The following is a 16,335-nucleotide window of genomic DNA, read 5'->3' on the forward strand; positions in this document are numbered from 1 at the left end:
TAATAATAATAATAATAATAATGGTATTTATTAAGCACTTACTATGTGCCAGGCATTGTTCTAAGCACTGAGGGAGATACAATGTAATCAAGTTGTTCCACATGGGGCTCACAGTCTTAATCCCCTTTTGATTAATAATAATAATAATAATGGCATTTATTAAGCGCTTACTATGTGCCAGGCATTGTTCTAAGCACTGAGGGAGATACAAGGTAATCAGGTTGTCCCACATGGGGGTCACAGTCTTAATCCCCTTTTTAATAATAATAATAATGATAATGGTATTTACTAAGCACTTACTATGTGCCAGGCATTGTTCTAAGCACTGAGGGAGATACAAGGTAATCAGGTTGTCCTACATGGGGCTCTCAGTCTCAATCCCCTTTTTAATAATAATAATAATGATGGCATTTATTAAGCGCTTACTAGGTGCAAAGCACTGTTCTAAGTGCTGAAGCACTGTTCTAAGCACAGATGAGGTCACTGAGGCTCAGAGAAGTGAAGTGACTTGCCCAAAGTCACACAGCTGACAAGCGGCGGAGCCGGAATTAGAACCCATGACCTCTGGCTCCCAAGCCCCGGCTCTTTCCACTGAGCCACGCTGCTTCTCATACAGGGCCCTGCACACGGTAAGCGCTCAATAAATATGACTAAGTGATAGACCGACTAAATAAATGAATGATGGGTGTGGACATAAAGGCTGTTGGGCTGAGGGTGGGGTGAATCCCAAGGGCTCACAACAGTGCGGCCAAGTGGATAGAGCCCGGGCCTGGGTTCTAATCCTGCCACTTGCCTGCTCTGTGACCTTGGGCAAGTCGCTTAAAATCACCTCACTTCTCTGTGCCTCAGTGACCTCATCTGTAAAATGGGGATTAAGACTGTGAGCCCCACGTGGGACAACCTGATTACCTTGTCTCCCCCCACTCAGCGCTTAGAACAGTGCTTAGCACATAGTAAGCGCTTAACAAATGCCATCATTATTCTTATTATCTCTGTGCCTCACTTTCCTCTTTGTAAAGTGGGGATTCAATACCCGTTCTCCCTCCTAATTAGCCTGGGAGGCCCCTATAGACTGATCTTATCTGCTGTGTGACCTTGGGCGAGTCACTTTACTCCTCTGGGCCTCGGTTCCCTCATCTGTAAAATGGGGATTGAGGCTGTGAACCCCCTGTGGGACAGGGACTGTGTCCAACCCACTGTTGGGTAGGGACTGTCTCTATGTGTTGCCAACTTGTACTTCCCAAGCGCTTAGTACAGTGCTCTGCACATAGTAAGCGCTCAATAAATACGATTGATGATGATGATGATGATAATAATAATTATCATGATACTATCTATTAAGCGCTTACTATGTGCCAAGCACTGTTCTAAGCCCTGGGGTACATACAAGGTAATCAGGTTGTCGTCCCATGTGGGGCTTACAGTTCATCCATTCATTCAATCATATTTATTGAGCGCTTACCGTGTGCAGTGCACTGTACTAAGCGCTTGGAAAGTACAAGTCATACAGTATGGTTTTAATCCCCATTTTTTAGATGAGGTAACTGAGGCACAGAGAAGTTATTAATAATAATAACAACAATAATGATGGTATTTGTTAAGCACTTACTACATGCCAAGCAAGTGGTTTCAAAGTCATACAGCACACAAGTGGCGGAGCCTTAAATTGTACCCAGCGCTTGGAACAGCGCTTGGCACATAGTAAGCGCTTAATACCAACATTATTATCCCGGTTCCGGCACTTGTCAGCTGTGTGACCTTGGGCAAGCCGCTTAACTTCTCTGTGCCTCAGTTACCTCACCTGTAAAATGGGGATTAAGACTGTAAGCCCCATGTGGGACAACCTGATCACCTTGTATCCCCCAAGTGCTTAGAACAGTGCTTTGCACATAGCAAGCGCTTAACAAATACCATTATTATTATTATCCACCCCAGCACTTAGTTCAGTGCCCGGCACATAGTAAGCACTTAATACCACAATTATTATTAATAATAATAATAATGATGATGATGGCATTTGTTAAGTGCTTACTATGTGCAAGGCACTGTTCTAAGCGCTGGGGAGGTTACAAGGTGATCAGGTTGCCCCACGGGGGGGCTCCCAGTCTTCATCCCCATTTTACAGATGAGGTCACTGATGCCCGGAGAAGTGAAGTGACCTGCCCAAAGTCACACAGCACCCCAAGCGCTTAGTCCAGTGCTCTGCACACAGTAAGCGCTCAATCAATATGATTGAATGAATGAATGAAGGAGTGAATTGGCGGAGCTGGGATTTGAACCCATGACCTCTGACTCTCTTTTCCACTGAGCCATGCTGCTTCTCTTATTACTACTGAATCCCCCCCACCCTGGTGCTAAGCACATAGTAGGCGCTCAGTTACCTGCGTGGCTCAGTGAAAAGAGCGTGGGCTTTGGAGTCAGAGGTCACGGGTTCGAATCCCAGCTCCGCCACATGTCTCTGTGTGACCTTGGGCAAGTCACTTAACTTCTCTGAGCCTCAGTAACCTCATCTTCCTTCCTCTCCCCCTTGTCCCCCTCTCCATCCCCCCATCTTACCTCCTTCCCTTCCCCACAGCACCTGTATATATGTTTGTACTTATTTATTACTCTATTTATTTATTTATTTATTTTACCTGTACATACCTATTCTATGTATTTTATTTTGTTAGTATAATTGGTTTTGTTCTCTGTCTCCCCCTTTTAGACTGTAAGCCCACTGTTGGGTAGGGACCGTCTCTAGATGTTGCCAATTTGTACTTCCCAAGCGCTTAGTCCAGTGCTCTGCACATAGTAAGCGCTTAATAAATACGATTGATGATGATGATGGTGACTGTCTCTATATGTTGCCAACTTGGACTTCCCAAGCGCTTAGTCCAGTGCTCCGCACACAGTAAGCGCTCAATAAATACGACTGACTGATTGATCGATCGATCTGGAAAATGGGGATGAAGACTGCGAGCCCCACGTGGGACAACTTGATCACCTTGTATCCCCCCCCCCTCACCAGCGCTTCACACATAGTAAGCGCTTAACTGGGTAGGAACTGTCTATGTTGCCAACCTGTACTTCCCTTTTAGACTGTGAGCCCACTGTTGGGTAGGGACTGCTCTGCACACAGTAAGCGCTCAATAAATACGATTGATTGACTGATTGCAAACTCCTTCCTCTCCCCCTCGTCCCCCTCTCCATCCCCCACATCTTACCTCCTTCCCTTCCCCACAGCACCTGTATATATGTATGTATGTTTGTACATATTTATTACTCTATTTATTTATTTATTTTACTTGTACATATCTATTCTATTTTATTTTGTTAATATGTTTTGTTTTGTTCTCTGTCTCCCCCTTCTAGACTGTGAGCCCACTGTTGGGTAGGGACCGTCTCTAGATGCTGCCAGTTTGTACTTCCCAAGCGCTTAGTCCAGTGCTCCGCACACAGTAAGCGCTCAATAAATACGACTGATTGATCGATCGATCTGGAAAATGGGAATGAAGACTGCGAGCCCCACGTGGGACAACTTGATCACCTTGTATCCCCCCCCCCCCCCACCAGCGCTTGACACATAGTTAGCGCTTAACTGGGTAGGGACTGTCTCTCTATGTTGCCAACTTGTACTTCCCTTTTAGACTGTGAGCCCACTGTTGGGTAGGGACTGTCTCTATATGTTGCCAATTTGCACTTCCCAAGCGCTTAGTCCAGTGCTCTGCACACAGTAAGCGCTCAATAAATACGATTGATTGAGTCCCTTTGTGCTCTGCACAAAGTAAGCGCTCAATAAATACGACTGATTGGTTGATGGATGGATTAACGAACGCCACCATCATCACTGAGGCTCTTCTGGGGCACCCAGCGCGCCGCCCGCCGGACCGAGGCCTGGCGGCCAATTCCGGGGGGCCCGTGCTGGACGCCCCGACTCACCGTACAGGTTGTCCCTCAGGGTGCTGCCGTTGAAGCTGGTGAAGTGTCCGTGCCGCGGGGGGCCCGAGGAGCCGTTGGGCCCCGGGCCGGGGGGCAGGGGGATGGCCCGGGGCCCCACGGCCACGAAGCTGACCAGGATGGAGGCCAGGGAGAAGCTGACCAGCAGGAAGGTGAGGAAGCCGGCCCGGGCGTACAGCCCGGCCCCCAGCGTGCAGACGCCCCCCACTAGGCCCAGAAGAAGCGTCCCGTACAGCAGGTTCCAGCCGTAGCCCTCCGGTAGCACCCGGACCCCCGACGGGACCCCCGCGTCTGCGGAGAAGGAGGCGGCGGGCTCAGCCTCATCCTTGTGACTCCTCCGAGCACTCAGTCCAGTGCCCTACCCAACAGCGGGCTCACGGTCCAGAAGCTGACACCTGCCCAGTCATCATCAATCGTATTTATTGAGCGCTTACGATGTGCAGGGCACTGTACTAAGCGCTTGGGAAGTACAAATTGGCACCATATAGAGACAGTCCCTACCCGACAGTGGGCTCACGGTCTAAAAGAGGCTGTCCCCCGTGGGGCTCCCGATCTTCACCCCCATTTTCCAGATGAGGGAGCTGAGGCCCAGGGGAGCGAAGGGACTCGCCCCAAGTCACCCAGCTGAGAAACGTTATTCTGCTGACTTGACACCTGTCCATGTGTTTTGTTGTCCGTCTCCCCCGTCTGGACTGTGAGCCCTCTGTTGGGTAGGGACCGTCTCTATATGTTGCCAACTTGGACTTCCCAAGCGCTTAGTCCAGTGCTCTGCACACAGGAAGCGCTCAATAAATACGACTGAATGAATGTTGCCAACCTGTACTTCCCAAGGGCTTAGTCCAGTGCTCTGCACGCAGGAAGCGCTCAATAAACACGACTGAATGAATGTTGCCAACTTGTACTTCCCAAGCGCTTAGTCCAGTGCCCTGCACACAGTAAGCGCTCAATAAATACGATTGAATGAATGAAGGAATGAAATAGGGGGAGCAGCGTGGCTCAGGGGAAAGAGCCCGGGCTTGGGAGTCAGAGGTCATGGGTTCTAATCCCGGCTCTGCCACTTCATTCATTCAATCGTATTTACTGAGCGCTTACTGTGTGCAGGGCACTGGACTGAGCGCTTGGGAAGTACAAGTCGGCAACATATAGAGACGGTCCCTAACCAACAACGGGCTCACAGTCTAGAAGGGGGAGACAGAGAACAAAACATGTGGACAGGTGTCAAGTCATCAGCTTCTAGACTGTGAGCCCGCTGTTGGGTAGGGATCGTCTCTATATGTTGCCAACTTGGACTTCCCAAGCACTTAGTACAGTGCTCTGCACACAGTAAGCGCTCAGTAAATACAATTGAATCAATGAATGAATGAATAACACTTCTCAGCTGTGTGACTTTGGGCAAGTCACTTCACTTCTCTGGGCCTCAGTTCCCTCATCTGGAAAATGGGGATTAAGGTTGTGAGCCCCACGTGGGACAACCTTGATTACCTTGTATCTCCCAGCGCTTAGAACAGTGCTTGGCACATGGTAAGCGCTTAACAAATACCAACATTATTATTATTAAATACCATCAACTGACTGACTAGTCATATTAATGCTTGATTTCCCCCCCCTGACTGTCAGCTCCTTGAGGACGGGGAATGGGTCTGTTATAGTGTGCTCCCAAGCACTCAGTACAGTGCTCTGCACACAGTAAGTGCTCAATAAATACAATTGACTGTCTATTCATATTAATGCCTGTCTCTCCCTCTAAACTGTAAGCTCCCTGTGAGGGGGGAGTGAATCTGTTTATTGGTCTATTGTCCTCTCCCAAGCACTTAGTACAGTGCTCTGCACATAATAAGCGCTCAATCAATACCATCGACTGACTATATAATGTCTATTCATATTAATGCCTGTCTCTCCTTCTAAACTGTAAGCTCCTTGTGAGGGGGAAATGAATCTGTTTATTGTTCTATTGTCCTCTCCCAAGCGCTTAGTACAGTGCTCTGCACATAATAAGTGCTCAATAAATACCATCGGCTGACTGACTACATTAATGTCTATTCGTATTAATGCCTGTCTCTCCCTCTAAACTATAAGCTCCTTGTGAGGGGGGAATGAATCTGTTTATTGTTCTATTGTCCTCTCCCAAGCGCTTAGTACAGTGCTCTGCACATAATAAGCGCTCAATAAATACCATCGGCTGACTGACTATATTAATGTCTATTCATACTAATGCCTGTCTCTCCCTCTAAACTATAAGCTCCTTGTGAGGGGGGAATGAATCTGTTTATTGTTCTATTGTCCTCTCCCAAGCGCTTAGTACAGTGCTCTGCACATAATAAGCGCTCAATAAATACCATCGGCTGACTGACTACATTAATGTCTATTCATATTAATGCCTGTCTCTCCCTCTAAACTATAAGCTCCCTGTGAGGGGGGAATGAATCTGTTTATTGTTCTATTGTCCTCTCCCAAGCGCTTAGTACTGTGCTCTGCACATAATAAGTGCTCAATAAATACCATCGGCTGACTGACTACATTAATGTCTATTCGTATTAATGCCTGTCTCTCCCTCTAAACTATAAGCTCCTTGTGAGGGGGGAATGAATCTGTTTATTGATCTATTGTCCTTTCCCAAGCGCTTAGTACAGTGCTCTGCACACAGTAAGCACTCAATAAATACCATCGACTATTCGTACTAATGCCTGTCTCCCCCCTAGACTGTCAGCTCCTCGTAGACGGGGAATGTGTCCATTATAGTGTTTTACTGTCCTCTCCCAGGCGCTTAGTACAGTGCTCTGCACACAGTAAGCGCTCAATAAATACCATCGACTATTCGTACTAATGCCTGTCTCCCCCCTAGACTGTCAGCTTCTCGTAGACAGGGAATGTGTCCATTATAGTGTTTTACTGTCCTCTCCCAGGCGCTTAGTACAGTGCTCTGCACACAGTAAGCGCTCAATAAATACCATCGACTATTTGTACTAATGCCTGTCTCCCCCCTAGACTGTCAGCTCCTCGTCGACAGGGAATGTGTCCATTATAGTGTTTTACTGTCCTCTCCCAGGCGCTTAGTACAGTGCTCTGCACACAGTAAGCACTCAATAAATACCATCGACTATTTGTACTAATGCCTGTCTCCCCCCTAGACTGTCAGCTCCTCGTAGACAGGGAATGTGTCCATTATAGTGTTTTACTGTCCTCTCCCAGGCGCTTAGTACAGTGCTCTGCACACAGTAAGCACTCAATAAATACCATCGACTATTTGTACTAATGCCTGTCTCCCCCCTAGACTGTCAACTCCTCGTAGACAGGGAATGCGTCCATTATAGTGTTTTACTGTCCTCTCCCAGACGCTTAGTACAGTGCTCTGCAGACAGTAAGTGCTCAATAAATACCATCGACTATTCATACTAATGCCTGTCTCCCCCCTAGACTGTCAGCTCCTCGTAGATGGGGAATGTGTCCATTATAGTGTTTTACTGTCCTCTCCCAGACGCTTAGTACAGTGCTCTGCACACAGTAAGCGCTCAATAAATATGACTGAATGAATAAAGGGATGACTCCAGGAGAAGGGGTAAGAGAAACAAGGGAGGACCCATCGGCCTGACCCTGGCTTCTAATCCCGGTCCCCGTGTGACCTTGGGTGGGTCACTTAATAATAATAATAATAATAATAATAATAATAATAATAATAATAATGCTGAGAGCTCACCTCCTCCAGGAGGCCTTCCCAGACTGAGCCCCTTCCTTCCTCTCCCCCTCGTCCCCCTCTCCATCCCCCCATCTTACCTCCTTCCCTTCCCCACAGCACCTGTATATATGTATATATGTTTGTACATATTTATTACTCTATTTATTTATTTTATTTGTACATATCTATTCTATTTATTTTATTTTGTTAGTATGTTTGATTTTGTTCTCTGTCTCCCCCTTTTAGACTGTGAGCCCACTGTTGGGTAGGGACTGTCTCTATATGTTGCCAATTTGTACTTCCCAAGCGCTTAGTACAGTGCTCTGCACATAGTAAGCGCTCAATAAATACGATTGATGATGATGGTGGTATTTATGAAGTGCTTATTATGTGCAAAGCACTGTTCTAAGCGCTGGGGAGGTTACAAGGTGATCAGGTTGTCCCACATGGGGCTCCCAGTCTTAATCCCCATTTTCCAGATGAGGTCACCGAGGCCCGGAGAAGTGAAGTGACTCGCCCACGGTCACCCAGCTGACAATTGGCAGAGCTGGGGTTTGAACCCATGATCTCTGACTCCAAAGCCCGGGCTCTTTCCATTGAGCCCCGTGCCTCGACCTCCCCACCTGTGGAATGGGGATAAAACAACCGCCCTCCCCGCTGCCGAGAACGGAGGCTCCGCGTGGGGCAGGGACTGGGCCCTATCTCGTCACCCTGTACCCGCCCCAGCGCTTGGCACAGGGTAAGAGCCTCAATCTGCCATTGGTACCAAGAAGGACGGGGGGGGGAAGGGGGTCTCACCAGTCCCGAAGACGTCCAGCACAGCCTCCACGAGCCCCAGCACGTAGACGGCGCAGCCGCACACGTTGGCCAGGTAGAACATGAGCCCGATGCTGCCCCCGAACTCGGGGCCCAGCGTCCGGCTGATCATGACTGAGGCGGGTGGGGGTGGGTCAAGAGAAGAGAACGGGGCTGGGGGGGCCCGGAGTGCGCGACCACCGCCCCCAAACCGACGCCTGCTCCTCCTGGGCGGGACACAGGTCTCGAGGTGCCCGTTGAGCGTCCCGCTCGACGCTCAGTACAGCGCCCGGCAGCTCCGTCCTCCCCTGCCGTCCACAGCGGACCAGGCCCTGACCTCCCCTTATGTCCCACAGAAGCCCCCCGACCCCCTTCTCAGGCCCCTCAGTCGGTTCCAGGGGGGTAAGCCCGGCTGCCCCCCGACCCCCAATCTGAGGAAAAGCTGGGGATAATAATAATAATAATAATAATAATAATAATAATAATAATAATAATAATAATAATAATGGCATTTGTTAAGTGCTTACTATGTGCAAAGCACCGTTCTAAGCGCCGGAGGGGGATACAAGGTGGTCAGGTTGTCCCACGGGGGGCTCACAACCTTAATCTTTTAGACTGTGAGCCCACTGTTGGGTAGGGACCGTCTCTATATGTTGCCAACTTGTACTTCCCAAGCGCTTAGTACAGTGCTCTGCACACAGTAAGCGCTCAGTAAATACGATTGATTGATCCCCATTTTACAGGTGAGGGAACTGAGGCACAGAGAAGCTAAGTGACTTGCCCAAGGTCGCACGGCTGACAACTGGCGGAGCCGGGATTGCGGAGAGAAGAGGCTGGGGTCAGGTGGGACCCCCCTACCCTGCTTTAGAGAAGCAGCGTGGCTCAGCGGAAAGAGCCCGGGCTTTGGAGTCAGAAGTCATGGGTTCAAATCCCGGCTCCGCCAATTGTCAGCTGGGTGACTTTGGGCAAGTCACTTCACTTCTCTGGGCCTCGGTTGCCTCATCTGTAAAATGGGGACTGACTGTGAGCTCCCTGTGGGACGACCTGATCACCTCGTAACCTTCCCAGCGCTTAGAACAGTGCTTGGCACATAGTAAGCGCTTAATAAATGCCATTATTATTATTATTAGGGTGGAAGGCTTTTTTTTAATTGGCATTTGTTAAGCACGCTTACTATGTGCCAAGCACTGTTCTAAACACTGGGGAAGTTACAAGATAATGGGGATTGACTGTGAGCACCCTGTGGGACAACCTGATCGCCTTGTAACCTTCCCAGCGCTTAGAACAGTGCTTGGCACATAGTAAGCGCTTAATAAATGCCATTATTATTATTATTAGGATGGATGGCTTTTTTTTTAATTGGCATTTGTTAAGCACGCTTACTATGTGCCAAGCACTGCTCTAAGCACTGGGGAAGTTACAAGGTAATGGGGATTGACTGTGAGCCCCCTGTGGCACAACCAGATCGCCTTGTAACCTTCCCAGCGCTTAGAACAGTGCTTGGCACATAGTAAGCGCTTAATAAATGCCATTATTATTATCATTAGGGTGGAGGGCTTTCTTTTAAATTGGTTTTTGATAAGCACGCTTACTACGTGCCAAGCACTGTTCTAAGCGCTGGGGAAGTTACAAGGTAATCAGGTGGTGCCACGTGGGGCTCAATCAATCAATCGTATTTATCGAGCGCTTACTGTGTGCAGAGCACTGGACTAAGCGCTTGGGAAGCACAAGTTGGCAACACGTAGAGACGGTCCCTACCCAACAGTGGGCTCCGGGGGTACGTCTGAGGGGCCGCTCCGGCCTGGGACCCTCAGACCCCGTCGAGCGGGGGCTGCAGCCGGGCTGAGTCCGTCCCCTGGGTGTGTGGGACGGGTTGGGGGGCTTCAGATGGACCCCGCGGGAGGATACAGTAGGCGCCGCCCCCTCGCACGGCCCCGTTGGTGGCGATGGCGCAGACGGAGAGCACGGTGAGGACCAGGATGAAGTAGGCCACGACCAGCATGGCCAGCGCCTCCAGGAGCCCGGCGTGGCCGACCACGAAGCCTGTGGGGCAGAGACGTGGCCGGGAGACCCCCACCCCCCCTCACGGCCGACCACAAATCCCGCGGGGCGCGGAGGTGGCCTCACCCTGGGCTTCAAGGCTGTCCATCCCCTCGCCCCCTCCTACCTCACCTCCCTTCTCTCCTTCTCCCGCCCAGCCCGCACCCTCCGCTCCTCCGCCGCTAATCTCCTCCCCGTATCTCGTTCTCGCCCGTCCCGCCATCGACCCCCGGCCCACGTCCTCCCCCGGGCCTGGAATGCCCCCAATCCCTCTGCCCATCCGCCGCGCTAGCTCTCTTCCTCCCTTCAAGGCCCTACTGAGAGCTCACCTCCTCCAGGAGGCCTTCCCACACTGAGCCCCCTCCTTCCCCTCCCTCTCCATCCCCCCCATCTTACCTCCTTCCCTTCCCCACAGCACCTGTATATATGTTTGCACATATTTATTACTCTATTTATTTTACTTGTACATATCTATTCTATTTATTTTATTTTGTTAGTATGTTTGGTTCTGTTCTCCGTCTCCCCCTTTTAGACTGTCAGCCCACTGTTGGGTAGGGACTGTCTCTAGATGTTGCCAATTTGTACTTCCCAAGCGCTTAGTCCAGTGCTCTGCACACAGTAAGCGCTCAATAAATACGATTGATGATGATGATGTGGCCGAGACCCCCGGCCGGCCTCCCACGAATCCTCTCCCTCGTGACCGGCCGCATGGCGGGTGAGACGGTCCCACGTGGCCGACTGCGGGCCCTGTTTCGGGGGAGATGGAGATGCGGGACGCCGGCCCCCCCACTTCGATGGGAAGGGTGGGAAGACAGCCACGAAGCCAGTCAAATCCCAGACCCCCACCATGAAGAGGCCGGGCAGGAGTGGGGAGACTAGTCAGCGGACGGTGGAGATTTGGCTTTTTTTTTTTTGACGGCACGTATTAAGCGCTTACTATGTGCAAAGCACTGTTCTAAGCGCTGGGGAGATTACAAGGTGATCAGGTTGTCCCCCGGGGGGCTCACAGTCTTCATCCCCACTTTCCAGATGAGGGAACTGAGGCCCAGAGAAGTGAAGGGACTTGCCCAAAGTCAGCCAGCTAAGTGGCGGAGCCGGGCTTTGAACCCATGACCTCTGACTCCAAAGCCCATGCTCTTTCCACTGAGCCACGCTGCTAGGAAGCGCTCAATAACTACTATTGAATGAATGAATGGTGGAGCCGGGATTTTAACCCACGACCTCTGACTCCAAAGCCCCATGCTCTTTCCACTGAGCCACGCTGCTAGTAAGCGCTCAATAAATACTACTGAATGAATGAATGGCAGAGCCAGGATTTGAACCCAGGACCTCTGACTCCAAAGCCCATGCTCTTTCCACTGACCCACGCTGCAAGTAAGCGCTCAATAAATACTACTGAATGAATGAATGGCGGAGCCAGAATTTGAACCCAGGACCTCTGACTCCAAAGCCCATGCTCTTTCCACTGAGCCACGCTGCTAATAAGCGCTTAATAAATACTACTGAATGAATGGCGGAGCCAGGATTTGAACCCATGACCTCTGACTCCAAAGCCCATGCTCTTTCCACTGAGCCACGCTGCTAGTAAGTGCTCAATAAATACTATTGATTGAACGAATGGCAGAGCTGGGATTTGAACCCAGGACCTCTGACTCCAAAGCCCATGCTCTTTCCACTGAGCCACGCTGCTAGTAAGCGCTCAATAAATACTATTGAATGGATGAATGGCAGAGCCGGGAATTGAACCCACGACCTCTGACTCCAAAGCCCATGCTCTTTCCACTGAGCCACGCTTCTAGTAAGCGCTCAATAAATACTATTGAATGGATGAATGGCAGAGGCGGAATTTGAACCCACGACATCTGACTCCAAAGCCCATGCTCTTTCCACTGAGCCACGCTGCTAGTAAGCGCTCAATAAATACTACTGAATGAATGAATGGCGGAGCCAGGATTTGAACCCAGGACCTCTGACTCCAAAGCCACGCCTCTTTCCTCTTTCCACTGAGCCACGCTGCTAGTAAGCGCTCAATAAATACTACTGAATGAATGGCGGAGCCGGGATTTGAACCCATGACCTCTGACTCCAAAGCCCATGCTCTTTCCACTGAGCCACGCTGCTAGTAAGTGCTCAATAAATACTACTGAATGAATAAATGGTGGAGCCAGGATTTGAACCCACGACCTCTGACTCCAAAGCCCATGCTCTTTCCACTGAGCCACGCTGCTAGTAAGCACTCAATAAATACTATTGATTGAATGGATGGCGGAGCTGGGATTTGAACCCAGGACCTCTGACTCCAAAGCCCATGCTCTTTCCACTGAGCCAAACTGCTAGTAAGCGCTCAATAAATACTACTGAATGAATGAATGGCAGAGCTGGGATTTGAACCCGTGACCTCTGACTCCAAAGCCCGTGTTCTTTCCACTGAGCCACGCTGCTAGTAAGCGCTCAATAAATACTATTGAATGAATGAATGGTGGAGCCAGGATTTGAACCCGAGACCTCTGACTCCAAAGCCCATGCTCTTTCCACTGAGCCACGCTGCTAGTAGGCGCTCAATAAATACTATTGAATGAATGAATGGCGGAGCCAGGATTTGAACCCATGACCTCTGACTCCAAAGCCCGTGCTCTTTCCATTGAGCCACGCTGCTAGGCTTGTGCGGGGCTTGGGGATGCTGATGGGGAGGGGAAGGGGGGACAGCTGTTTGGGGGAGGGCACAGGGACCCACTTCCCCACCCCTGCTCTCCTTACTCATGGATTCATTCATTCAATCGTATTTATTGAGCGCTTACTGTGTGCAGAGCGCTGGACTAAGCGCTTAGCTTAGTCCAGACCCCCTGGTCTCTTGGAAGTCTGCACCCTGTACCCCCGCCCACTCCACAGGCGCTTAGTCCAGTGCTCTGCACACAATAAGCGCTCAGTAATAATAATAATAATGATAATAGAGAAGCAGTGTGGCTCAGGGGAAAGAGCCTGGGCTTTGGAGTCAAAGGTCATGGGTTCAAATCCCGACTCCTCCAACTGTCAGCTGTGTGACTTTGGGCAAGTCACTTCACTTCTCTGGGCCTCAGTTACCTCATCTGTAAAATGGGGACTAAAATTGTGACAACCTGATCACCCTGTAACCTCCCCAGCGCTTAGAACAGTGCTTTGCACATAGTAAGCGCTTAACAAATACCATTATTATTATTATTATGGCATTTATTAAGTGCTTACTATGTGCAAAGCACTGTTCTAAGCGCTGAGGAGGTTACAAGGTGATCAGGTTGTCCCACAGGGGGCTCACAGTCTTCATCCCCACTTTCCAGATGAGGGAACTGAGGCCCAGGGAAGTGAAGTGACTTGCCCAAAGTCACCCAGCTGACATTTGGTGGAGCCGGGATTCGAACCCATGGACCCCTGACTCCAAAGCCCGGGCTCTTTCCACTGAGCCACGCTCAATAAATACGACTGAATGAATGACCCCCACCCCCCAGCCCCTCACTCACCGATCCTCATGAAGACCACGATGCTGAACATGGACAGGACGGTGGGCACCACGACCCCCAGGAAGGTGGACAGCTTTCGGGGGGCTCCCCCGACTCCATCGTGGGGGGCGGCGGGCTCCTCCTCCCCCAGCAGCCGGTAGGCCAGGAGGGGGGAGTTCTCCGTCGTCATGGCCACGGCCTGGAGGTGGGGGGCTGGTCCTGGGGGGGGGGGGGGGACACCCTCACTTGGGGATGGAGTAAAGGCCTGTTCAGCCTCCGCAGGGGCCCAAGGAGGAAGCAAGGCTTTGGGGTTTCGGTCCCCCAAAGCAGGGAGTGGGAGAGGGCAGCTCACTGCCCAACCTGGGGAGGGGTCAAGGGGGTGACCCCCCAAACAGTCCTGGTGGGGGGCTGGTCCTGGGGCGGTGGGGGGAGACCCTCACTCAGGGATGGAGCAAAGGCCTGTTCAGCCTCCGCAGAGGCCCAAGGAGGAAGCAAGGCTTTGGGGTTTTGGTCCCCCAAAGCAGGAAGTGGGAGAGGGGAGCTCACTGCCCAACCTGGGGAGGGGTCAAGGGGGTGACCCCCCAAACAGTCCTGGTGGGGGGCTGGTCCTGGGGCGGTGGGGGGAGACCCTCACTCAGGGATGGAGCAAAGGCCTGTTCAGCCTCCGCAGAGGCCCAAGGAGGAAGCAAGGCTTTGGGGTTTTGGTCCCCCAAAGCAGGAAGTGGGAGAGGGGAGCTCACTGCCCAACCTGGGGAGGGGTCAAGGGGGTGACCCCCCAAACAGGCCTGGTGGGGGGGCTGGTCCTGGGGAGGTGGGGGAAGACCCTCACTCGGGGATGGAGCAAAGGCCTGTTCAGCCTCCACAGGGGCCCAAGGAGGAAGCAAGGCTTTGGGGTTTCGGTCCCCCAAAGCAGGGAGTGGGAGAGGGGGACTCACTGCCCAACCTGGGGAGGGGTCAAGGGGGTGACCCCCTGCAGCCCCTCCCACCCCCCAAACAGGCCTGGTGGGGGGGCTGGTCCTGGGGAAGTGGGGGGAGACCCTCACTCAAGGATGGAGCAAAGGCCTGTTCAGCCTCTGCAGAGGCCCAAGGAGGAAGCAAGGCTTTGGGGTTTCGGTCCCTCAAAGCAGGGAGTGGGAGAGGGGAGCTCACTGCCCAACCTGGGGAGGGGTCAAGGGGGTGACTCCCTGCAGCCCCTCCCACCCCCCAATCAGGCCTGGTGGGGGGCTGGTCCTGGGGGGGGGTGGGGGGCTAGTCCTGGGGAGGTGGGGGAAGACCCTCACTCAGGGATGGAGCAAAGGCCTGTTCAGCCTCCGCAGGGGCCCAAGGAGGAAGCAAGGCTTTGGCGTTTTGGTCCCCCAAAGCAGGAAGTGGGAGAGGGCAGCTCACTGCCCAACCTGGGGAGGGGTCAAGGGGGTGACCCCCCAAACAGGCCTGGTGGGGGGCTGGTCCTGGGGAAGTGGGGGGAGACCCTCACTCAGGGATGGAGCATAGGCCTGTTGCAGAGGCCCAAGGAGGAAGCAAGGCTTTGGGGTTTCGGTCCCCCAAAGCAGGAAGTGGGCCAGGGGAGCCTACTGCCCAACCTGGGGAGGGGTCAAGGGGGTGACCCCCCAAACAGGCCTGGTGGGGGGCTGGTCCTGGGGGGGCGGGGGGGGGACCCTCACTCGGGGATGGAGAAAAGGCCTGTTCCTCCAACCCGGGAGAGGCCTGCTCAGCCTCCGCAGAGGCCCAAGGAGGAAGCGAGGCTTTGGGTCCCTCAAAGCAGGATGTGGGAGAGGGGGGCTCACTGCCCAACCTGGGGAGGGGTCAAGGGGGTGACCCCCTGCAGCCCCTCCCGAAACGCGGCCCCCCAACCCTCCCGCTCATCTAGCCTGTGAGCCCGCTGTTGGGTGGGGACCGGCTCTCTATGCTGCCAACTTGTCCTTCCCAAGCGCTTAGTCCAGTGCTCTGCACACAGTAAGCGCTCAATAAATACGACTGAATGAATGAATGAATGAAGGATGGGGTGTAGCCCCCTGCCCAAACCCAGCCTCCAGTGGAGCCTGGGGGTGGGAGGGACCCAGGCCCCTGAACACCCACCTGAGTCCGGGGGCGGAGGGGGCCCGGAGACCCCCGAGGAGGACCGGACGGGAGCGGGCTGGACGCCCAGCGAGGGTGGCGGCTACCGGGTAGCCAGGCTCCCGCCCCCCAGCCCCTATTGGCCGCCCAGCCCTCGGGACTCCGGAGTCCCGCCCCTCTCCCTCCTCTCATTCCCTCGATGGACTCGCTTATTCATTCACTCAATCGTATTTAATAAGAAGAATAATGATGATGATGATGATGATGATGGTATTTGTTAAGCGCTTACTATGTGCAAAGCGCTGTTCTAAGCGCTGGGGAGGTTACTAGGTGGGAAGCAGCGTGGCTCAGTGGAAAAAGCCC

General features: G+C 52.3%; 1 protein-coding gene across 1 annotated transcript in view; it reads right to left on the reverse strand.

Annotated features, from left to right (window-relative positions):
• Positions 1-16,069, reverse strand: part of SLC12A9 (solute carrier family 12 member 9) — a 28,880-nt gene extending 12,811 nt beyond the window's left edge. The window contains 5 exon segments of the mRNA XM_038768922.1: positions 3,919-4,227; positions 8,408-8,539; positions 10,313-10,447; positions 13,939-14,136; positions 15,994-16,069. Of these exon segments, the coding sequence (XP_038624850.1) occupies positions 3,919-4,227; positions 8,408-8,539; positions 10,313-10,447; positions 13,939-14,107 (745 nt within the window). The 5' untranslated portion in view covers positions 14,108-14,136; positions 15,994-16,069.
• Positions 16,070-16,335: the final 266 nt, after the last annotated feature.

This window comes from Tachyglossus aculeatus, chromosome Y4, assembly GCF_015852505.1.
Source record: "Tachyglossus aculeatus isolate mTacAcu1 chromosome Y4, mTacAcu1.pri, whole genome shotgun sequence".
NCBI lineage: Eukaryota > Metazoa > Chordata > Mammalia > Monotremata > Tachyglossidae > Tachyglossus > Tachyglossus aculeatus.